General features: G+C 38.6%; 1 protein-coding gene and 1 long non-coding RNA gene across 2 annotated transcripts in view; both read left to right on the top strand.

The window, feature by feature from the left end:
- The window catches only part of LOC148653304 (uncharacterized), a 40216-nt gene extending 15545 nt beyond the window's left edge, over nt 1-24671 (top strand). The window contains exons 2-3 of the long non-coding RNA XR_015941642.1: nt 16787-16885; nt 24325-24671. This is a non-coding gene — a long non-coding RNA (uncharacterized LOC148653304). The remainder of the gene's footprint in view (nt 1-16786; nt 16886-24324) is intronic.
- On the top strand, nt 7208-8769 carry dio3a (iodothyronine deiodinase 3a). Its single transcript, XM_088648130.1, has one exon. The coding sequence runs from the start codon at nt 7344-7346 to the stop codon at nt 8205-8207; it is 864 nt and encodes a 287-aa protein (XP_088504256.1). The 5' UTR covers nt 7208-7343; the 3' UTR covers nt 8208-8769.

Raw genomic sequence — 24671 nt, 5'->3', positions numbered from 1 at the left:
CTCCAGTGCTGGCTATTCTCAGTCCTACCTGCAGTAGGAAGGACTGTTTCCTACTAGACCCTACTAGAAACATGAAGCATTTCCCTGGTAGTCAATATTGACATGACTCTAGCATAGAATTTGAACCATTCATTTTAAATATCGTCTATCGAAGAAATAGCAAGAAAGAAATAATGCAATGCATTCTGACGGCAAATGTGAGAACCTACAGTATTTTCAAAACAAATGAAAGGTAGGAATGAACATCACTAAAGTGCTTGAAGCGAGAGTGCCATACTCCCAGAGCAATGTTTGAAACTCCGTTATCACAGGAAGCTCTCCATTTCATAGAATGCCCTCATTTCACTCTTGTAAGCAGAAAACAAAACTTGTTGACGTTGTCACGCTAACTGAAAACTATGTCAGGCGTACATCAGGAAAGTTGAATTGACATCCTCAGTTTCGTTAGGTGTCCCACTTCTGTCAGCTGTTTCAGGGTGAATATCAGTCGTTACAGATTCCCTTCACCAGTCCTGAGGTGCCCTGCGTCGCAGCCAGTGCAGTGTGGAGCGTCATGTCCTCCTCGTGCTCCCGGGAACTCCAGTTTCTTCTCAGCTCCCTCCCAGACGTGCAGGCTGGGCGTGTTTCGGTGCGCTGTTTCCCCTGCTGGCCCTTTGTCCATGGCCTCACAATGGACCCTCCAGGGCCTGAGCTGTCGGGTGCTCAATGTCCCGGCCGGAGCCCTAAAGTTCTGCCCACAGAATACGGGTTTTCCTGATCCTCACCGGGACTAGTGGCTTTCTGATGAGGTAAAAGAGCTGTCGGCACTTGAACAATTCCCACACTGGTACAGATGTGGTTTACATATGTTCTACTGAGATAACTATTTCACATGAGTCTTTTTTAACAAATTATTAAGCTTATTATAAAATATGAATTTAGCTACCAGTACACACACAGGGCATAGGTTTCTATGGTTTGTAAGGTTCTCTAGATTACCATTGTTGTTTTCTACCCTGAATAATAAAAAGTGGAAATCTAATCTTTTTTTTATTTAACAGTGTCCTGTCTCAGGTGGTTTCAGTTTAATAATTAATTATTTTTTTTGTAAGTGACAGTGTGGAAAAACAATCTTTCTTAGTTTGTCTCCCCATTTCATCAAAGCACTTTATATCCACCTTAAGTTTGAGCGATCAAGAGGCAAGAAGATTATAAACACATAACTGAGTGTTACTGTTCGGTAATGTCTGTTGCTAGTTTGAGTTGCAACTCACCGCAATAAACATGGGAAAATCAGCCAATCACAAATGAGTCAGGTGAAAATAAAAATTGCGATTGACTGCACATTTAGGGCAGCATGGTGATGCAGTGGTTAGCATCGTTGCCTCAGGGTTCAATCCTGGGATGCTATCTGCTAGGAGTTTCTATGTTCTCCCCATGTTCGTGTGACTTTGTGCTCTGGCTTCCTCCTACAGTCCAAAGCCATACTGGTAGAGTTATTGACTTCTAGGAAAAATGGCCTTGGTGTGAGTGCCTCACAATAGACTGGCATCCTGTCCAGGGTGTATCCTGCCTTGCACCCATTGCCTGCTGGGATAGACTTTGGCTCCCCTGAACACTCAATTAGATCAAGCGGATAGAAAATGGATGAGAGAGATCACCTTATTAGCCATATACAATTTCTTGCATTAGAAATTTGTCTTTTTCACATACCCCAGCTTGCTCTCCATGAGACACACAGACAGGGAGAGAGAAGCTTGGGGTCAGAGCACAGGGTCTGCCATTTATACGGTGCCCCTGGAGCAGTTGGGGTTAAAGGCCTTGCTCGGGAGCCCAACAGATTTCTCTGCCAGCTGCTGGATTTGAACCAGCAACCTTCCAGCCACAGGCACAGCCACAGAGCCACCGCTCCCCAGTGAACAGATAGACTGAAAATTTACTTCCTGAGGTCAATTACAATGTTTCTAATTATGTATGAATGTGGGTTCTGGATAATTTCACGAAGGAGAAAACGTGTATTTTGTGTGAAGACATAAAGTTAATTTAATTTCCTGTTAATATATACAGCTGTAAATCCTATTACATGAAAGACATAAAGGGAATGTCTTAGGCTGTATAAAATACTAGAATTTTACTTTGCTTTAGCTTTTATTAATTTTGTTACACTTTAAGTAATGCATCTAAGACAATCTGGTTACCTTTTGTGAATACATTGTATATAAGAAACTTTGCTGCGATATACAGTATAGATATTTGGGCACATAAAAGTTTCTACTCAGTGACATTCCAAAAGTCACTTTCCTTTTAAGAAAGTCAATTATTCATTTTCTTGACTATCTTTGACTGCCTTTAATTGGTTTTAATTTCTTGTATGAAACAAATCTTGACAACTGTTACCAGAACTGGTGCTTATTGGACAATGGGCTGGATTGTCACCCACACAGCCTAGTCCAAGAAAATCTCCAAGGAAACAGCAGATTTGGAGGAAAAGACAAACTGAAAATGCAGCCTGAGTCTTCTTAACATTTAAAGCATGTATTTGCCTCGGATGTGTCATGTTTCTGTGAGGTTAAATCACTATATATAAAAAATGCTGTTCTGGCACATTATTAATGATGCCATGAAATATAGGAGGTAAGCCAAACAATGATGTGTTATTACCCTGAGAACTGAATACAAATACGGCTTCATATTTAATGTTTGCTTAAATAAACAATTTGCCAAGTGTTATTTAACCACTGTAAACACACAATCATGTCCAAATTAAAAAGTGCAAACTATTATTTTACTAAGTGCATTTCCCGTAAACAGGCTACGTCTATATTTATATTCTATACTTGGATACTGTATTTTTAAAACAGACTATTACGATCACGTTTCTCTTACTGGCAGTAAAGTTATCTAATGGTGTAAATATATCGATTTTTATATTTTAATGTCACAGAGGGTTCTTTTTAAAGACAACAGGTTATAGACCTGTTATTTAAATGCAAGTTGATTCTTTCAGTTTACTTTTTAAACCGATAATTTACTGATATATTACTGAAATGTTTCCGTTAAAACAAATAGTAAGGATAACGGAATTACACTACCCTGCAGCTAGAAAGCGGTAAAAGCGAGTAAACAATCTATATAGTTTAAATATTTATGTTCCTTAAACGTTTGTAAGTACATGTAAGCCAGTGTAAGTACGGAAAACCTGTGTTTTCACCGGAATTCAGACATCCTGGACATCACTTCAGTTTCGGTTTCCTGTAACTTCTTGTGATTTGATGAAAACCATCAGTAACTAAAATGTACAGCTTTAAACTACTCCTTGTTGGACTTCATGCAAATGATTTGTTTTTACTTTATTGGAACACTCATTACTGATGTCCCTTATTGTTACCTGCGTACAGCTTCTTATCAAGGTGTTCACTCCGAAACGACACTGATATAAAATAATCACATTGGGGTCTTAAAAATGCTCTCATGTTTACACCAGATTAATTCAAAATCTTAATAATTATTTACCAAGCGTTAGATTATTAGACTGGTTCGAGACATCCTTATTTTACTTTTAGGTATTCCTATTTATCGCATTTGGAGAAAATCTGTTGGGGTTTTTTTTCTTGAAAGTCTTACTCCAACCTGCAAACAGATCATTTGACGCCGGAGGAAAACAGGAAAAAGCAGAAGGCACCGTGAGGCGGCAGGTGTTGGTTATTATTAAGACTGTTGCAGAGTCTCGGCAACAGGTTGATGAATGAAGTGAAAACGCTAACATTTAAACTATTCGTCTTCTTTCATTTTTATCCATCGGTGAGTTTAAATTTAAAATTCTCGTCACGATAGCCTTAACAATATTATCAATGCCCATTAATAAAACTATCGCTACAGTATATATCTGCTTATGATCACTCAGAAATAATGGAATACATTCTACTAAGTAAGGTATCGGATGTATGTTGTTTATTTTTTTATTATATCCTTTCAATTTCTCATTGAAACATTGAGAAATGCTACGTTGGAAATAAACTGGTCTGTAGTTCTGTGTGTTTACCGCCCTGAAAATGTATTTAAGAAACGTTTTTGTCAGTTTTCATAGATGTCTGAACACGAGAACTCACTCAACAGCTGGTGAGCGAATAAATAGGAAAGGTTTGAGTAAGAGTGTTCAACCTTAACAGCCTTATGAGCAGTACGATTTTCCTCAAGTGAGACATTTTAATGCCACCAGACTAAAATGTAAAGGGGAAAAAATTGCCATTGAAAGACCTTTAAAGGTTTATACCTCATGTAAAACAGCTTAGGGTGCCACTACACCATCTTCATTACTTGTCAATGTAAATTTTAGATACTCTACTTGCAAAGATAACGGTCACATTCATTTCACACGAGGGAAACACAGTTTAAAGCAACAATGATAAAGACGTGTAAAGCTCACACATTAAATTGCATGACATTGTTTTATTTTTAACCGGATGAGAGTATGATTTAAGGCTTTCACAAGAAATAATGTATGTTCTCCGCATTCATCTGTGAAGATTCTATTTGCTTCGACAAGAAAATAAAAAAGTTCGTTTTTTTTACTGACAAACTTAAGGCGTGACAACCGTGTAGACGTGATTTCTTTCTGTGGGATAAAGGAATGCATCGCAGTTGGTCAATATATGACTCACCTTTCGGGAAATTATCGATGTTTCTTCATACTGGGATTTGAATATCAAGGTTTTCTGCTCTAGATTGGTCCCTTGGGACATTTTCAATTTACAGTATTTGTTGCGAGTTGACATTATCTTTTGGAGCGATTTGAAGTCCGAAATTTGTAATTAATGTATGTTGGGGGGAGTGCGTTATCTATTAATATATTTTACTAAGATCCTATCATTTACTTCCTGACGTGGGTGCTCTACGTGTCAAGAATCTTGAGAGTTATTTATTATTCTTTAAGTGAATCATATCTGAAGATAATTAATACTAAACTCTCTTCCGCTGAATAACAAGGAAAGTGGGTCCTTAATGTTTATGAATGAGATATTTTGGGGGGAAATGAGTAAGAAAAACCTTTCATCTCTGAAATTATAATCTGGGTCTCGGCAGTACTTGGATATAATTATACAATATTTAATTGTAGTCCTGTATTTGATGCTATTTAAAATGTGATATTTATGAATAAAATGAATTCCCTCTATGCCTGAAGGATTCCATTCTTATTTTTCAAATAAAAGCATTTGAGAAAATGAATAATTCTAGTCTTTGCATGTCGGATCTACACATGGTTAATAAGTAATGTGAACTTCTGAGAAACAGCGCCTTGACGTCTGAAATTACGTGTTGTGTGAGTTTTGCCAAGCTAATTAAATATTCTTCTGTAGACACTGGATGCAATCCACACCTCACCTTTACCTACTGCCTGCGGAATCCATAACCAGCCTCTTACCAGCTCCTACCTTGAAATACACCAGTGCTGCTTCAAAGCAATACCCTTACTCCACAAAATACACAATTTAAATGCAGGTTAGCAAAAGGAGAGAGATACTAATCGTATAAAACATCCAACTCAACTGTATTTCGTATTTCCAGTTTTAAAGGAATCTTATTTACAAAAAAAATAATCTTCTAAGTTTTGTTTATGTGCTTGAATAATCTCAGTGTTCCTTAAGTGTTTTGTCTCCTCGTAAGTTAAAATTTTCCAAAAACTAAAATGTTTATCATGCTTCCGAGATATTGTATTTTGTTGTACTGCAAACTCAAAACCGGTGTCAATATAGTTAAAAGGGTTTGGTACGAAACATATCAATAAGTTTTTCGATATTGCAGGTTAAACCACCGATTTGTAGTGTCACCAATATGAACGAATATTTGTAAAAAGCCGAAGCTTGATGAGACACCAAAGGAGACAGATGTTCATCGAGTTGTCATCTTGAGTGAACCAATTTAATCTGTATACTAGTACAAGCATTAATATCAATATCATTTAATTTAAAGCTTATGTTAGCGTTTCACTTGTATGGAAGACTTTTGTGCAAACCCTGACATTAATATGGTTTTCGTATAGGAGCATTTTTATTATAGAAAATAGAAAAACTAATCTGGTTTGCTCTTAACAAACTTGCCTAATTGTCATCCCGAATGCATACAGACTTTGTCGATAGTTGATAGTACGACTGCTTGTAGGTCTGTTATTTACGAAAACAGATCGGATGTTTTAAATTGTTAAAATTACCAATCTAAAGACTTTTATATGAAATACGTCATATACATCTGTCTATATCGTTCTATAACTTTAAATATTATATCTAATAAATGTGACAGCTTATTAGGCTATACGTTGAAATGGGATATAGTTCCCAATTGGCTGGATTGAATTCCTCATTAGAGGCTGGAGCGCCTTCTAGTGGTGTTTTAGTTAGTGTATTATTTGAAACTTTTGCCAATATTGTTTATATTATTCATTAGCCATTATAACTTAAAAATATATAGGAGAAGACGTCCACTTCAATACATTTCTTAGGTGGGCCGTAAAGTTTGACTTTTACATTTTTTCATTCGGGTCCTATTAGATGTATTTTCTTTTCCAATACCGCAAACAGAATACAGTATATAGATTAAAACGTGCAGCATATTCACCGTATTCATCAGTCCATTTCCAGTTTCTTTGAGGGTATAAAATGTGAGGGATTTTGCTTCATTCAATGTTAGACCTGCGAATATTTAAAAAACGGGACTCGTGCGTCAAAATGTTTCACTGTATATACTTATCATTATTATATTTGTGATATATTTGTCTAGAGATTGTGACAGTGACGCGTGAAGATCTCATTTGTTGTCCACAACACATCTGAATGCAGGAAATATACATATAAAAAACGCTGGGATTTATGAAAACGTGACATTTGCGTTTACCGTAACTCCTCCGCAGAACCTCCAGGAATTGATCTCGTCTTGTGTGTAAAGAGCTAAGTGACTGCTTACATGAAGCGTCAAGAGGTCTAGGTCTATTTTATATATATACACACAGTATATGTATGTATGTCGCTTGTGGATTTTATTTCTTCTCCCTTTGCTTCCCTGTGATATGAAATTTCATTTATGTCTGGTATTTTACTGCATTTGAATGATGCGTATCCGTTTTGCTCATAAAAACAGTGATGTTGCAACACCACCCCTCCCCCTTCCCTCCTCCTCCTCCTGCGCCACACTTCAGACGTGAAAAGTTCGGAGTCTCCCTTCGCCTTCTCTCATATCACATAGGCACGAGTTGACAGAAGGTAATCCCCGCCATGTGAGGAGGCGGCCTGGGCTTGGAGGCGGGGTGTTGTTCATTCAAATCCTTGTCTAGGCCTATAAAAGGGGAAGTTAAGCACAGGGTATCAGAACAGATGAGAGGAGTGTCTGGCTGGAGTTTCAACCTGGTTGGATCTGGAGAGACTTTGGCTGCAATGCAACAATCTGCCGGGGTGCAAACTCTCAAGGCGCTGAAGAATGCAGTTGTCTGTTTAATACTGCTGCCTCGCTTTCTGATGGCAGCCCTGATGCTGTGGTTGCTAGATTTTTTGTGCATAAGGAAGAAAGTACTACAAAGACAGAGAGACCAAGAAGGGTGTTCCGATGATCCTCCACTGTGCGTTTCCGATACCAATAGAATGTTTACCTGGGAATCCTTAAAGGCAGTCTGGCACGGCCAGAAGCTGGACTTTTTTAAATCGGCGCACCTAGGATACGTAGCCCCGAACACCGAAGTTGTGCAGCTGGGAGAGCGGCGGAACTGTCGAATCTTAGACTATGCGAAAGGGAAAAGACCGCTCATCCTCAACTTCGGAAGCTGTACCTGACCCCCGTTCATGACGCGCCTGAAGGCGTTCCAGCGGGTTGTCAGCCAATACGCTGATATCGCAGACTCTCTCCTTGTATATATTGAAGAAGCGCATCCGTCGGATGGGTGGGTGAGCTCCGATGCTCCTTATCAAATCCCAAAGCACCGCTGTCTGGAGGACAGGCTGAAAGCAGCAAAGCTAATGAACCTGGAGGTGCCAAGGTGCCTTGTAGTTGCCGATACCATGGAGAACTCCTCGAACGCAGCTTACGGAGCGTATTTTGAGAGACTTTATATACTCCAAGACGGAAAGGTTGTCTATCAGGGCGGAAGAGGTCCAGAAGGGTACAGAATTTCAGAACTGAGGAACTGGCTGGATCAGTACAAGAACAATCTTAAGAATTCCAGTACCGTAGTGATCCATGTATAACGAAGAATAAAGACTAATCTATGTTTTATAGTTATGTCTGGGTCCGCAAAAAAGGAAAAAAATGTTTAAAAAGCTGCTATAAAAAGTATTAACAAGCCACAACTGTTTAACTGTTGTGGTAATGAAGTATTATGTCAGAACTCTTAAACACTTTGGGTACGTAGTTTATGGTGGTGATGTCAAATGCATGATTAGATTAATCTGCAGGCTACTGTTTTGTTTGGCTCCGTCATCTTAATTGTAACGTGTGACACCTATTATCCAGGTGTATGTTTGTACATATGCTCGATAACGTATGCCAGTTTTTTTATATTAACTTTCCGTTTTCTCAGAGTTGTGTATGTTCCAAATTTAAGCATGAGCATTGCTGGATACTCTAGTGTTCTTGTGAAGTTCGGTTTTGAAATGGTTCACAACCAGAAAACCGGTACTGATGTAATTTGATACTAGAGTACTCAGCGATGAGCGGTTTCCTTAATGATCAATACAGCAAAAATGTTTTGTAAATTATGCGTACTTTTTTTTATTGAAGACATTTTGTAATAAAAGTGAAGAATTTTCATGACGTGTTTGGGTCTCTTCCCCCGTTGCGAGAACCCCATGCTGTCCACACGAGTGGGGAGAGGTTCCCTATTTACGCTGGAGACGTGATGTGGCGCACCTGTTGTAACTGACAGATTATGACATTTCCAAGAAACTACGTTAGGTATGATGCATGGAGTGGGATAGGAGCCAATATAGAGATACAGTAGCTGAGTCTTGGTTGCTGTCCAATATCCCAGGAACAAACCTCTAAGCATTATCCGCGACCTGCATTCTTGAACACAAGTTTCGTTTATACGGGTCCTACTCTTTAAAAACAAACCAGGATGAGAATTCATCTGCATGTTGGCGACCGCTGTATGAAACTCCATACATCGCGCTCAGACTGTCGCTAAAGCAGCAATTGGCCGCTGGCAGTGGCTCTTTTTCGGGTTATCCTATATCTTTTCTCCATCTCCTTAGCGCTCTCGCAGCAGGGGTGATCAGACCAGAATAAAGGCGTATGCAACCCAATACGTTAAGATAACTTTTTAATGTCTATTTAATCACTTTATTTGGGGCGGGGTTTGAATCGATTATAATGAATGACGGCCTAGGTTTATGTGGGTTTTTTCCTCCAACATAATTGATGCCCCGGGAGCTTTTATAGCTTTTTGTATTTACCTGAGGGGAAAAAAAACATGCTTAAATATAAAGCTCCTCACGTAGTTGAGGAGCATTGATCATATACTAGCCGTGGTGTATGGGGTAAAATAGTAGGCATGAATTGTTCCAGACTGATGGACTGCAGAGGTAGGATGAATGTGTGAGTGGGTTGGGGGTGGCAGTGTGATTTACTGACTCTTCTCGACTTCCTATAATTATTTTAATCGCTTGGTGCTTTCATAGATTAGTGAAGGGAGACGAGCGTGCAAATCATTTAGTTTTAAGAGAAGGGAGGCCACAGCTGCTGATTTGTATAAGCGGAGTGTTAACCTTACTTTGGTCGCTTGGCCGAGCAGTTTAGTTCTTCAAGAATGCGAACCTTTTTTTTTTTTGCTCCCTGCCAAAACTTTATAGGTTTTGGGGAGGAGCGCTCTGGGCATGGAGTGCGGATATCCTGGTGAAATCATTTCTGATTGAAACAAACTGTGAACACCGACTTTGTATTTTTGCAGTGTTCTTACTTACCTGGAAGACTGTGTAGTATATCAAAGACTCAAGCCTAAAGCACATAACTAGTAAGGGTTTAAAAGGTTTAAGTGCTAGTTCTTGTCTCTAAAAAGGGGGGTCAATTTAGAGCTTTCAGGAACCCCGTTGTCGTTACATTACCGATCGCTCGTTATAATGAACCTAAAATTAATTCACCCTGTATTGCGTTTCGAGTTGGATGGAAGTGTTCCTCGGGTCTCTTCACTTCTTGCTTAATTCTCGATAACCCTTCATAATATACCCCCGTGTTTTTTTTTAATAAGAGTGCATTTATTAAGAGCATGTTTGCTTCGTCTTTTAGATATACAGTACTGGAGGTCATGTCAGCATTTTCTTCCAACAGTGATAAGTTTAAACTTGTTCAAATCTATGCGTGATATATCGTAAGGTTGTTATGTTATTATGCGGTAGAGATAAGAGGCTGTACGATATTCAAAGTGGTAACGGAAAATGTACAGTTTAAATAACTATATTGTATTTTTTTCTGACACGGAGAATTTTGCGGAACGGAGCGTGACCCTCAAAGGCGCGCATTCACCAAACATGAAGCATTGCATTCAGGCTCTTTTATTTCCAAGTTTTTCTAAAGTGGCAATTAATGTTTGTGTTTACTGTACAATATTTTGATTCTGCAGTCTTGATTAGCGGAATACACCCTAAACCCAAAGTTTAGAACTCGTATCTTATTCGTATTATTACGTGAGAACGGCACGTTTGTGAACCTGAATACTTGTGTTGGAGGACTTGACAGATACGTCTTGCGTACGTTTCAGGAACATCAAATCGCATATTAATTGGCTCACAGTTTCTTATTTCCATAACCTCTCCCATTCCATAAAGGGAGGTGGAGCATATATAATCTGTTTAGGTATAGACGTTACGTTAGACATGTTTTTTCATTGTCACGTATTCACTGTAGAAGGTGCTGGGTGCTTTAGAGACAAGCTGTGGTCTCCTGTCTCCTGTAACAGTTGAGCCCTATCAACAAGACATCCCCAAGTTCAAATGTGGGACATGTCAGCTCTACTCAGATCTGGCCCCAGTGTGTGATGGTTTTAATTCCATCTGAGTTTTCAGTTATGGGTATTTTATTATTTGATTACTTAGAATTCTTACATCACCTATTTAACTACAAGAGATTTTGAGTTTTTCTATGTCCTCTAGGAAAGCATGGGGACAAAATGGGCAGCATCGCTACTTTACGGCTCTCATGTCCATGGGTATAATTCTGGACTGGGACATTTCTGGAGCTTAGTCTGAGTGGGTGTCCTGTGATGGTGCCCAGTCCAGGATCTCACTACAACCATCTTAAGGGGTGAATCTGGAACTACAGTGGATGGAATTTATAAGTCATTAAAATCGGCAACATGTTCTGCCACTAATAATGATGATAAACCTCTAATGTAAACAAATTCTTCTTATTCAATTTAACTCAGTTACACAGAGTTCAAATGCAGTGAATTCAAGGTGACACTGGGATTACAAAAATGGGGACAGTGCTATTCCATCAGCCCATGTGATCAGGATTGTCCAAGCATCTGTCCACAACCAGCCAAGTGCTGCTATTGTATGTGCAGGTGGGTTTCAGCTGGCTATGGTGCTCTCAGCCTCCTGGACACCTGTGAACTTGCAGTTACTGTACCAGAGAACCACAGTAATCCAATCACTGTTGACTCTCTGTGAACTGTGTGAAATAGTGTGAAAAGTGACTGAGCCTCCTGGAGCAAGCTGTTTGTGAGCTGTCTTCACAAGGGAGGGTCTAAATATGACCAGCTGCCATATCACCCTGCAACTCATAACTGGCAGTCCATTGAAGCTAAGCAGGTGTGAGCCTGGTCTGCTCAGTACCTGGATAGGAGACCTTGTAAAAACAAAGGTTGCTGCTGGAAGAGGTTTAAGAGGGGCCAGCAGGGGGCGCTCACCCTGCAGTCTGTGTGGGTCCTAATGTCCCAGTATAGTGACGGGGACACTATACTGTAAACAGGCGCCGTCCTTTGGATGAGACGTAAAACCGAGGTCCTGACCCTCTGTGGTCATTAAAAATCCCAGGGCGTTTCTCGAGTAGGGGTGTAACCAGAGTGGAGTGTCCAGAAAAGGGCTATATACGTTTTAGCAATTATTCTTATTATAATCTTTGTCCCATAGGGCTGATGATTTAGTTGTTTTTTTTTTAGATCTCCTAAATACCTGCTAGGCACAGCTGTCAGACTGGTCCAATTACCAATACTGATCTCATCTTATAGTGTTATGATCCAAGTTGGAGCAAACACCTGAAGCCTTACTGGCCTTCCAGAATCTGGGCTGGATGCCCCTGTTCTTCATAGCTGTCTTTGCTTGCATGGTCTTTTAGACAATTTATAGTTTTTTTTTAGTTTCTCCTGGAAACATTGGAATATTGCTGTGTTATATAAAGTTTTATACAGGTGCATATTTTATTGTACACTAGAAAATATTAGTATATTGTAATACTGTATCTTCAGAATGGACAGTGAAAGTCTAAATCTGAATCTGCAAAACGTTCCAGGGCAGATTGTAGTACATCCAACACCTTAGTTAAGTCACTGAATTAATTAAGAAGCTAAACAAGTATCTAAAATGTTGATTACACCTACTGTATGCAGGGAAAATTTAGTATTTGATTATCCTAGACATAGGTATTCATATAATGACTCTCCTTAATTCAACAACTAAAAAAACACTCCTTGCAGCTAAACAACTTTTTTTAGTTGCAGTAACTACTGTATGTTCCTAGAATAGTTCATAAGTTCAATAAATAGAATTTCTGTTTATTTCTGTGAATCCATTAATTCTGTGTTATTCTATAGGAAATATAAACTCTTAAACCACCATAATGAAACTTAAGCATTTTCTGTTTCTATTTTTTGTATTGTAATTTTTGAACAAACCTTAATTGCATTACAGCTGAGATACAGCAAATAGTAAGATGGTACATAGCTTCAGGTCTTGAACATCTCCATAAACTAAAATTGTTAAATCTCAGGCTCTCTTTGTGATAAAGAAATGGCCCAATACTGTTGTGAGAAATTGCTTCATCAATTAAATTGGTCTTAAAGGAACATAATTAAGATACAATACATACATATACAATAAATCTACCATATGATATGAACCTGTTTTCCACTCATGTTAAGGGTAGTATATTAATTATGTCTCTTAAGTAAAAAGCACAATTGTGCTGAAACAAGGCTTATAGGGGTCAAAGGGTCCAGGAGAAAACACCTTTGGATTAATTATACTTTTATAACTTTTTATGTTCTGTTTTACTTTTGCATTCATGAACTCCAAGCACACTGCCATGACCTTTGTGTAGTATTATTATCCTATTGTTAATATGTAAGAGGAAACTTCAGCTGTGCTTCTGAAATCAATGTACAATGCCTGTCTGTACTTCTGAGACACATCTTCTGCCCCTTAATGATTAGTTGTCTTGTAGCATTCCATTTGCTGTGCATAATCACTTATGAAATATGACATTAATTAGGCCCTATTCAAATGTTGTACCAAATCCAGTTACATTTTGAATTGTTCTGCCAATTTGACTTTAAACAGCTGCTGTTTATTTTGTCATTTTAGTTGTTTGCCAAAGGTGCTAGTGTACTCAGTAGTGTAGCTTAATATAAATGGCATAACTGATATTTCTCATGTACAGGTTCTTTGTTCTCATTAGCAACCTTTAAAAGCACACCTCAAAATAAAGCAGCTAAATGTTTCTATGCATTTTGAAGAAGAAACCTCATTTTTACTCTTTTCAAAGCCCTTTCATATGCAAATGGAGCACTGATTTAGGTTATGTTGAAAATGGGTCTTGAACTTTGAAGAAAGTCTCATTCATCATTAGCATTCACGCTTTTTAGTTAAAATAATTATCTTTCTCTTCATGTGCCAATTGGGCCACCTCAGCTTCTATTCACACAGCTCTTCTCAACAGTTTTCGTTGGTTTTTGTACTTTTCAGAGTTTGCTGACTTCCTTTGAGGGCTTCATTTCACCCAGTTGCACTTTGTTAATAGTTATTTAACCCCCTATTGATTTTATTACTCCTCTGTTTAAAACAAAAATAAAGGAAGATCTTGCATGACAAAGTGGTCTACTTTAAAATGAAACTAATGCAGTGGTAAGGACCTGAAGTGTGTTATATTCAGTCAATGTATGTCACTATAAATACACATAGTGATAAACCTTACACCCTACTATTTGAATTAATGACAACATCCTTTTAATAAAGTCATGAGTTTAATCTTTGTGAGTCAAGATCTCTCTTACAGTTGCTGAACTGAGCTCGTGTTGTTAAGAATAAAGGCAATGGTTCTTTTTTTATCACCCCCAACATCCCACTGGCAATGTAAACTATACACAGTAACTCTTGTCACTTGCCTGACCCATTCCAAGTTGGATTAAGTCACTTTTTTATGTGTTTGAGAAGCAGCAAATGCAAATGGATGGATGTGCTGAAAAATTAAATAGTGGGGAAAGGGTTTTTCCAGTGCTGATTCACTATTTGGAGTGGCTGGGCTCCAGGCAGCCTTGCTGCACAAATAGTTAGCTCTGCATTCTTGCACATTCCAGGTTTTGAGTGGGTTTAAATCAGGGAACCCCTGGAGATCGTAATACTTACATTCCATTAACTACTTCTTCACCAGTACTGCAATACAATTTGTGAAAAGTGCAGTTCAGGATTTTCTGGGGGTCTAAGACATAAAAGCTGGTAATACATCAAAGTACATACTGTATTATATATCTGATGATAGTAGGTTTAAGTGAGGCTGAGTACACAAAATGCAGTTTACTTTGCTCTAAATCATGGTATAGAGGCAATACAGAATATGCAAAACACTATAAAATGTGTTTTATAGAAAAAAAACATGTTTTATACACTATAAAACACTGCAAAGAATGCATGTAAATTGCTGGATTGCTGGGTATTGTTGGGAAAATGCTACAGTTTATTTTTATGTTTGCTACCTTCGTATTGTACACAGTGAGGCATCTTTCATCTCCCTGTGGTTGATTTTTTTCTTAAATCATTCTAGAGGAAGAGTTTGACACCAAACATATCCAGAGATATGCATAGTGGTTTTTGTCCAATAGAAAGGTTTTGTCATTCGCATTGACTGAGGGACCCAGGAATGAGAATGAAAAATATTTCCCTGGAAAAGCTTTTCTTTTTGTCAAAACATTGTCTACTGCCTTTGACTCTAAGGGTTATATTGCCAACTACTCCTTGTTCTTCAGGCATTCCTGATTCCTGAGAACTGCATCTTCCAGCCTTCCTGGAAATGACAAATACAGTGTTGAGAGACAGCATATTTTGTGTCATTATCCCCATAACAGAATTAGCAACTCCAGTAAATGGCTACATTCATAAACCATTCGATACAACCCCCCCAAAAATTAATTAAAAAACATTTTTTGGGAAGTGCAAGGTTTTATTATTCACGAAAGAGTTTTACTGTTTACTTATCATGAACTCTTAACCTCACAGACATGTATTAACTGTAAACATGGTGGACAATAAGTGCAGTGTTCTCATGCATTAAATTAACTTGTTAAATGATTGCTGTCATCCCTCCCAAACTGCCAGATGGGAAGACTGCTGATAAGCCTCCTGTGCCCTGGGCCCCTCATATACCTGGAAATCCAAACAAAACTCACCTGGCACTTCTTGGAGGTTCAATGCACGAAGCATGTCTCTGCCTCAGCTACAATATCAGAACTGACCTGCTGCTCCACTTTCCCAGCTATGATGTATTTGTGGTATGTGAGGGGGTGAGAGGTGGCTTTCTTCCAAAGCCACTTGTTAATAAGAAAAACCTGTACAGCCGAGGCACACCTGATCTTATTGAATAACTTGCTTTCAGAGGAAGAGAGATTCCATATGAGGAAAAGAGGTGATAGGACTCCTCTGTGCGGAGCTGGGCACTCCCTTGGACTAATTCAGAGGTTTATAGGAGAAGCCAGGAGGAAAAGCCTTTCAGTCTGCAGCTCGGCTCCAGCTTTGAAGGAAGGAGAGTGAGACCTCCAGAGAAAGCTCTACATAGCACTGGGTTATGTTGGCTTACAGGCCTGTGTGACGTACTGAGTGAGAAGCTTGAGAAAATATGGTTTATGCTAATGTAGGGTACTACAGGTGCCCCTATATATAGACCAAAGAACAGAACTGGAGAGGAGATTGGATCTATGTACTGTGCGTGAAATCCAAAGAGGTATATCAAATCAACCCAGAGAACTATTTCAGGAACTTTTGGGCAGAAAAGGATATGATTGTTTATGCAAAGAGTTAAAGGTATCTGCAATATGTTTCCTAGCAATTAGTCCAAGTCTGGGTTATTTTAACTTCTGGATGGATGGATGGATGATATTTTAGTTTCATTTAGATGACACCTGTTCACTGCAGAGGGGCTGAATTTCCTCCTCTCACCGGAACTAGGTCTCACTGTATGTTGTTATGTAACTAATAGCAGAAAAGAAACGGCTGCCTGATTTGAAGTCATAGAATTAGCTGCAGACAGGTAGGGGAATTATTCAGTATAATGTGCAGCTGGAATTCAGCAGATTTGGCACTACTGCAATGAGAGATTAGACTGAATTTAAAAGAATTTCAAAGATTTTCACAGTCTGAAAAGGGTGGTTTTAATGTAATCTACAGTAGCAAACAAAAAATCCTTTAAAAAGAATAAAGTTTAAGTGTTTGACACCTCAGATCAAACCCAATTTATACATATCAACATGCTTATATGAAAAGTAACAACGCAGAGATTGTAAGACAAGTCTAAGTCGTATGTATAAATTAACATCAGACCCAAACTGCTGAATTTCCTTCTCCAGTGGAAGCCTTGACAGACTGAACAAACTGAGAAACAAGGGACCAAATGCGAAGTTGGGGCTGGGCACCAATGAGTCAGTCAGACCAAAGTGCTTCTCAAGGTAACGTAAAGTGTGCTGCATCAGTAATGCAGTGATGTAGTAACAAGTGTTCTGTTTCTCCAGAAAACATTTGAAAAGGCTCGAGAATGGATTGTTTTCAGAACATTTCACAATGAAAGAGGTAAAATTAACAACAGATGTTGAACATTTGCTAGCCTAATTCTGACACTTTTAAAAAGAAGCTTAGCATTGCACACTGTAGTTTTGAGAGCAGATAAAAGCACAAAACATAATGTTTGAAAGGATGTACATTCATTCTTGATCTGAAAGTTCCATATTCTTTCTAGACTGTAGCTGTTATGGGCACGTGCAAAACATAAAACGGCTGAATTATTCACACAATAAATCTATACACGGGTAGCTTACATTAGTACCAGACTAATGTAGGTCAGTGACTTTAAACTTGAGATTGAAACCAAATGACCATAGTTCCTGGAACTATGAATTTCCTTTTTTTGCTGAAGGCAGAAAGTGCTGTGTCACATTTTTTCACTTTTTTCTATTTCATATCTGCACCGGTGTTTCCATGGATACCTCCTTGAATGGGAAAATATTTAATCAAGTTATTTTAGCCTCCTAAAGGAAATAAATAATTCCATCATTGTACCTTTGCTTTTCTGATACTTAAAGTGTAATGGATTAATCAGAAATACTAAATAAATAATCAAAATTCAGGTCTGTGAGTGCCTGTATGTGGTTTGTATGAAGTCTCGAATTTAGTCACTTGGCTTATGTGCAGTTAGATGCTATTGAATGAGGTGAAAGAATTTGTGTCTCGAAGCCTGCTGTGCTAATCTTAAATGACAATAAGATTCTTGTCATTTAAGATGATTATTTCTGATTATATTAGTGCAAGATCTGTTGATTCGCATTCCTCTCTAGCCTGCATTTTTGATTCAGTCGAATTTTACCACGGTGTCCTCTCTACGGTTCAAGCAGGGTGGTGAAGATTCTTCCATCACCCCAATCAGCTGTTCACGCTGTTTCCACCTCCCCACAAAGGCAACAAAGTTGTGCAGTTCAGAGTTATCAATGGTATAACACCAACATGCATTCACAGTATGAACTTGAATATGTTTTATGCAAACACAGACTGGTTCTGTTGTCTATGTGTCGATTCACCTCTTTTCTTCATTTGGACATAAGTAAGCAAACTGTGACAAAACAAACAAATCTTTCTGTGCTTCAGCCAATAAATATTTCACTTTCCTAATGACCTTGATCAACAAAAAACAGCACCCAGAGGATGTGTTTCGAAATGTGTACAGAGCCACATCTGTTTTAGTGCATTTTAAACAGTAAGGCAGCTAGAGGGCAGCAGTGCGGAGCTGTGGGCAGGGCTCTGGGCTTGTAAGACTTCTACCTTTAAGTGGTGTAAATTAAATCATGTCAGTTATTGGTCCTGTCTAAGGTTCAGATGAATCCAGTGTGGAATCCAGTAGGTACCAGACTTAAACAACAAAACAGACCTGGAAGCAACAGTGCTTCAGTTATCTGCTCAATAAGACACCACCTACTGCTTTGTAAAGACATTTACAACTAGGAGTGATGCAGGTAAAGTAAGATTTGGGGCATGAATGACAGCTTAGGGTGACTATCCAAACATAATTGCATAACCACAGAGGTATACCAAGCTTTTGTTAGTTTCTTGGGCCTTTTCATAAAACAGACATCCAGATTGTTCTTGAAAGCCTGGAGTACTGCTAAAATCCAATTTAAAGATCGTAGCAACTGTTGTTATTACTGAAGACTGTCCTTTTTTCTTTTTTTATTGACTTAACACAGTCTTCAGGTAACAGGAAGTCATCCTTTAAATAGATATCTACTGAATAGGTTTCTTTCATATCCAAATACCCAGTCTCAAATAGCAAACCAATGAATCAGTCACATCGGGATAGAGATCAGTGTGTACTCTCTGGAACAGACATTTGATGCCATGCATTTCTGCAGTTTATCCAATGTTCTGTATGTTAAATGTCTTGATCTTTGGAGTTTAGCTGCTAATATTTTATTTTCCTAGGAAAAAACCAATACTCCGACACAGAACAACAGCATAAATATCTTTCTGCCTATTTAGCTAAATGCCATTTGGGACACGGCAGTGTGGTTTTCACTAGCTATTAAATTATTTCATACTGAATGTCATGTGTACTGGAATGCTGTTGTAGGGCTTGTTTCACTCTGCTTGCCTCTGAGTTGAGTAAAATCAATCAAATGCCTTAAAAAGCATTATTTCGTGTTTAAACTTCAATTGAGGTAACGGAAAATTCCCAACAAACCAGCAAACCATACAGAAAGGAGGTAAGAACGTTATGTTAAAGTCACTAGAAGTGATGCATTCATACAAAACAATGTTCCAAGAATAGTAGGAGACTTGTCAAAGCTGATATTTAGTTTTGTTATTGATGCAGTTTTCTTTTTTTATCATTTTATGTTTTAACTTTTTCAGGCTTATATATTATACCCTTCCTAACCTTTGCTTTGTCTGTTTATTCAGAGACCTTGATTTGTAAAGATTTCCCTTCAATCACAGCCCTGTCTGTAAACAAGTCAAGCTCTGTGACACTAGATGAAAAATGGATGAGGTACAATATAGTCATGATCTGGAGACTTGTTTGTTACAAGCAGCTTGATCTGGGGAGTCACAGCAAAAATGATTCATTTTATTATGTTTCTAGCTTTAACATATTTATAAATCTTGTTCTATAAAAATCATAATGTATTATTTATTTTATTGTTTGTATATCTTCAGTTTGTCATCAACCTAAATGCAAGCTAGAGACTTCAGATCACAGAGTTAAATCATTTGAGGTTTGTACTCTTAGCATCTGTGTTTGCAACTTTGAAAATCTGGCACTTTGTAGAAACAAAATATTCACTTTATTGTAGCTCTGTTGCTCTGAGAAACAACATTTAGTCCAGTGTATTTTTATTTTCTTTCTAAATTAAAAAAATTCATATAGAAGCTTAAAGGCTGTGCAGTCATATTTTATTTTTTCTGCGAAGACATTTTAATATTAATATCTATGTATGTGCAACTCTAAATTAACACAAAAATAAGTACATTTGCACATGATACTGTATGTTTTGATTGGTGTGAATAAGGAGTTACTAAATTATTTTTTTCTCACTGTAAATTAAGTTAGCTTCAGAAATTAGTATTTATTGAAGAGTATTCTGGGTTTTATTTGCTACAATGTAATATTGGGTTTTCATCTTTCTGAGCCAGAAAACCCAAGTAAAGCTCCATGCCTTCACTGAAACAGTACAGCAAAGAGTACCAGTGTGACTGATTCTGTTGTATGTGCTGTCTTGCTCAATTTCAAAAATGTTTTAAAAACAAACTTTGAAGACAAGATGTCCATAGCCTTTTCTGTTGCATGTCAGTGTGTTGCACAATTTTGTAAACTGAGAGATCAGATATTTAAATCAGGGCAATGAGTTGGATGTGTGTTGGAATAGGGAAATTTACAAAGGATTACTGCATAGACATAGAAAGCAGAATGATGAACCCTGTCATCAGAACATCCTTGGGAATTTGTAATATGTACATGGAAAACCAAAAGCACATGAGTTGCAATGTCTGTAGTTCTTCCTTGCCTGGAAGACCAGTCTAATCTGTTAAAGGCCATTTTAAAATTCTAACAAATATCTCTCTCTGATTCTGAAGTTTTAATATACACTAGTTGCCAGTGCACATGAACAAAAATAAGAAATACATCAAGGGCGATGTGACTAAACCATAACAAGTCCTTCTTTGTCTGCTTTCTCCTTCTCAAATAGTGCACTTGAACACTTGAAAATGTTTTTCAGTAAAACCTGACCGAACATGGTGCTCAGATATGAAGCTGGCGATTACAGTACTAGTTCAGCTATAAGACAAACATATACTGTATATCACAAGCACAGCATTTTTCAACTAATGAATCCCTGTTTCATGCACTTCATTCACAGCTGGGACATAGACAGCAGGAGAGCATTGCTTTGAATGGGGAGGCTGCACAGCAATGATTAATCATCCCGTTCTCACCTCGCCTGCCCTCAGGTCTGACCCCAAGCTTCTCTCCCTGTCTGTGTGTCTGTGTCTCATGGAGAGCAAGCTGGGGTATGCAAAAAGATGAATTCTAATGCAAGAAATTGTATAGGGCTAATAAAGCAACATTACATTACATTACAGGTCACCGACCAACAAATTCCCTTCTACAGTGGAGCCACAGCACCCCCTACAGACAGAGGGGTGCCCTGCAAGAAGGCGGGGGGGTGCCAAATGTCCTCTTGCGGGCTGTCTCAGGGTTTCTCAACACTGGAACTTCGTTCTCATTAAAAGGTTCGCCTTTCCCCTGCTCTTTTGTTTTCCTCTGCAGCATTCTCTCCACTTCCTGAAAACCGTCCTTTTTAGAGCTTTCTCAACAGAAAAGCCTGTGTACTAACAGAGACCATGGCTTTGTAGTGCCCAGTCCCTCTGCAAACAAAGGGAGCCTTTTAAGTTATCACCTAACCAGTTCCACTGTCCTCTCTGTTTTGCAGTATTTTAATTATATGGTAGTACTGCCAGTACAGGTGAGCATCAGATTCTCTCTAAGGACCATTTTTTTTAGGAAGGACTGGAATGAACTCCCTTTCTGAGTCAAGTATAATTGTGTGCAGTGCATGGTAATATCAAGGGTGAACAATGCTATCCTGGGATACATGCTTGGCACTACTGGTAGTGGTGGTTATTCAAGAATAAAGTCAGGCTACAATAATATACCAATAGGTTTGTTCTAGACTGAATCAGTAATCCCATTTTGTACAATTATCATATGTAGGGTATTGACTCTTTATCCTAAAACCATTAAATATGAAGTGGGACACATAACGCATAGCACATATTCAAGGTTACAGTGTTATCACACTGTGGAATGTATGGAATATGTATTTAGATAAGTTCATCTAGCTGTGGAGCTCTGTGTTGGTCACCAAACAGCCTCAAGGTCTGTTAAGGTACGATAAGAACTAACTTTGTATAAAGAGAACTAATTGATTTGCTCCTAACGAGGTTGTCGGGGGAAGGGGGGGATCAACTTCAAAGAACAGGACAAAAACCAGAGTCTGAACCAAATCAACCTGTCATGTACTAACTGAGACTAAATTGTATAAAAAGGGTCAGAAACTTTAGCAGTTTGTCTTCTCTGCAGAGCCAAAACAATGCTGTGCCACTGTGTGTATTGATCTTGGAAAAGGCTGGAACTGCACAAGGCTGTCTCCTGCTCCTCTGTTGATGAATTCGCCTCAGCAAAATAGCTCACATGGAAGGCATCACAATTTAGCAAAGAAAAATAATTCTGAGTACTTCAGCTCCCCTTCAAATATGGCTGTAGCATTTAATCACACTTTTATCTCCTGTCTTCATTAAAGACCTGAAAACACTACAGGTCCATGTACAGGAGCTAAGAAGTTAAACATTCTCCTGCAATGACCTTTCTCCTCCTCATCATTAGTCATATTACTGAGCTCTGATGCCATCTCTGAGTCCTTCACAGTGCACTGTTTCACTTCCTTTATTGTGTGGAAACAATTGAATCAGTGTTTGGCTCATTACAGTAAATCAGGGGTTTCAAACTCTTTTCTTGGAGGCCCTGTGTCTTCTGCTTTAGGTTCCACCCGAGCACTCATTCAGTTTATGCAGTTGGTCGAATTATTTAATTAACCTAATATTTATGGCCAGGCCCAGAGATGTTTTATAGATAACTGCCTGTTTAATGAAGATAATGTTTTAATTCATCAGCTGCAGAGAAACATTAAGAAAAAATCCTGTGTGTACAGTATCTAAGAAAATATTGTTTTGATTGACTACTCCGAAAAAAACAGAAATGTTCAATTAAATTCCTGTTTACAATAGATTTCTTCTTTTTATCTATCTATCCATGTTCTAAACAATTCATCCAATTCAGGGTAGCAGGGGAGTTGATCCAATCCCAGCAAGCAACAGGGGCAAGCCTTGCTACACCTGGAGAAGACTTCAGTCCACCACAGGACACACACAGACACAGACATACACATGCTCACACCGGGGCCAGTTTTCCCAGAAGCCAATTAACCTGACAGTATGTCTCTGGGGGGAAACCAGAACAGCCCGGAGAAACCCACACGAACATGGGGATAACATGCACACTTGGAATTGAACCCAGAGCCCCGTGCTGCAAGGTAGTAATACTAACCACTGCACAATGGCCCGAACATTTCTCATCTCTTAGTGGATTGAACAGTGAAAAGAACTCGGACAACCTGCAGTGTGACACTGTGAACAAATTCCTCACCTACAAGACACCCTTAAACATTTATGTTTATGTAGTTGGACACATGCCATGTCATCTTTGTAGACATTGTAGATATTGGTAAAGCACTGAAGGGTGAAATATTCTGGAACCTACAGTACAGTGCAATTGCTTATTTTTTTGCATCTGAATTTTCAATAACTTATGCAACTTGAAGTTTATTGGTTTTCGGTCCTTCCCTCAGTTCCATCCAAAACAAAACGAGGAAAAGGTCTCAGTGAGGCACCAATGACTCCAGGCTGGAGAGGCACCTAGGCCATCAGACGCAGGATGTAGCGTTTAAAGTAGTTCAGAAAGGCAGCTGGACATTTATCAGCTGGGTCTGACATGGTGGTATCCCACAGGGTGCAGGGGTTGAAATACCTTTGGCAGGCATCCACTCGGTCTATAATAGACTTGCATGGGCGCCACTTGCTTTAAACCAGAACCCTTTCTTTAATCTTTCAAGGGGGGTTCCATTGAACTCGTGGCAGTGCCAGCACTGCCATAGAAAAAGAAGCTGCAAACAGGCCTCGGATATTTATTTTTAGCATTCTTAAGAGTAGGTAAAAAATAAAACCTTCTTGTGAGTGTTTGCTTGTGAAAAATATTTGTTTCATCTATTCAGCCAAGAAAGATATAGAAAATTGCAAAAGAAGCGTTTGCGTGTTTTCTATTTCCAAAATCTCTTTGTTTTTCCGTGAATGCCCTGCAGTGTAGTGGCTGAATGTACAAAGTGGTGATATAATTAAGACTAAGTCTGCTCTTTCGCGTCTTTTCTCATCGCTCCGAGCAGAAACACTTCACGTTTTCAAAACCAACATGTCTGAGAGCCAATAAGATAGAGGACAAACAGAAAGTAGGTCACATGAACAAATGATTCATTCTGCAAGATGCAAGCCTAATTGGTTGAAAATTTGATGCAATTTTTGTAGTCTCTCAAGGAAGACTTGGAAAATAATGGACGAGAAGCATGCAAGAAGGTGAACTGGACACTAAGGAGCCAAGATTGAGTTTCATTTAAAAGGGCTTTCTTGGCAAACATACTTTTTTATAGCCTTTCTGTTTTTCATCTTTAAATAGGCCGTTTAGCATCTTTTTTTTCTTTTATGCAATGCATCCTCCTTTTTTTTTGTTTTGCAGCAAGATCCCACGAAGAGTCAGCTCTGAAGAAGACAAAAATCAAAATGTTTAATGCACCATCTATGTTCTTTCGGGAGTCTCGAAATTGTATTGTCAAGTGCTTGAGTGGTGAGTGCATAAAGTAATGAGTCTGATAGCCTCTACAAGTAAGTCTGCCCTTCTGTATACATCACTATTGGACACTTGATGAAGTTTGCACTGACGCAATGGTGAGTCCGCTGATAAGAGAAAGTTGCTGTCACTGGAGTCGGTGGAGCCTGTTGTATCCACAATCTGATGAATTCGGTTCTTTGTTACAGCTGTAATATGATACAGAAAATAAAAAAATAGTGTGACTTCTAAAGTAA

Source organism: Lepisosteus platostomus, chromosome 10 (genome assembly GCF_059453375.1).
Source record: "Lepisosteus platostomus isolate fLepPlt1 chromosome 10, fLepPlt1.hap1, whole genome shotgun sequence".
NCBI classification, from domain to species: Eukaryota; Metazoa; Chordata; class Actinopteri; order Semionotiformes; family Lepisosteidae; genus Lepisosteus; species Lepisosteus platostomus.
Note: the sequence above shows the minus strand (reverse complement) of the source record. Positions and strands in the feature narration are given on the sequence as shown.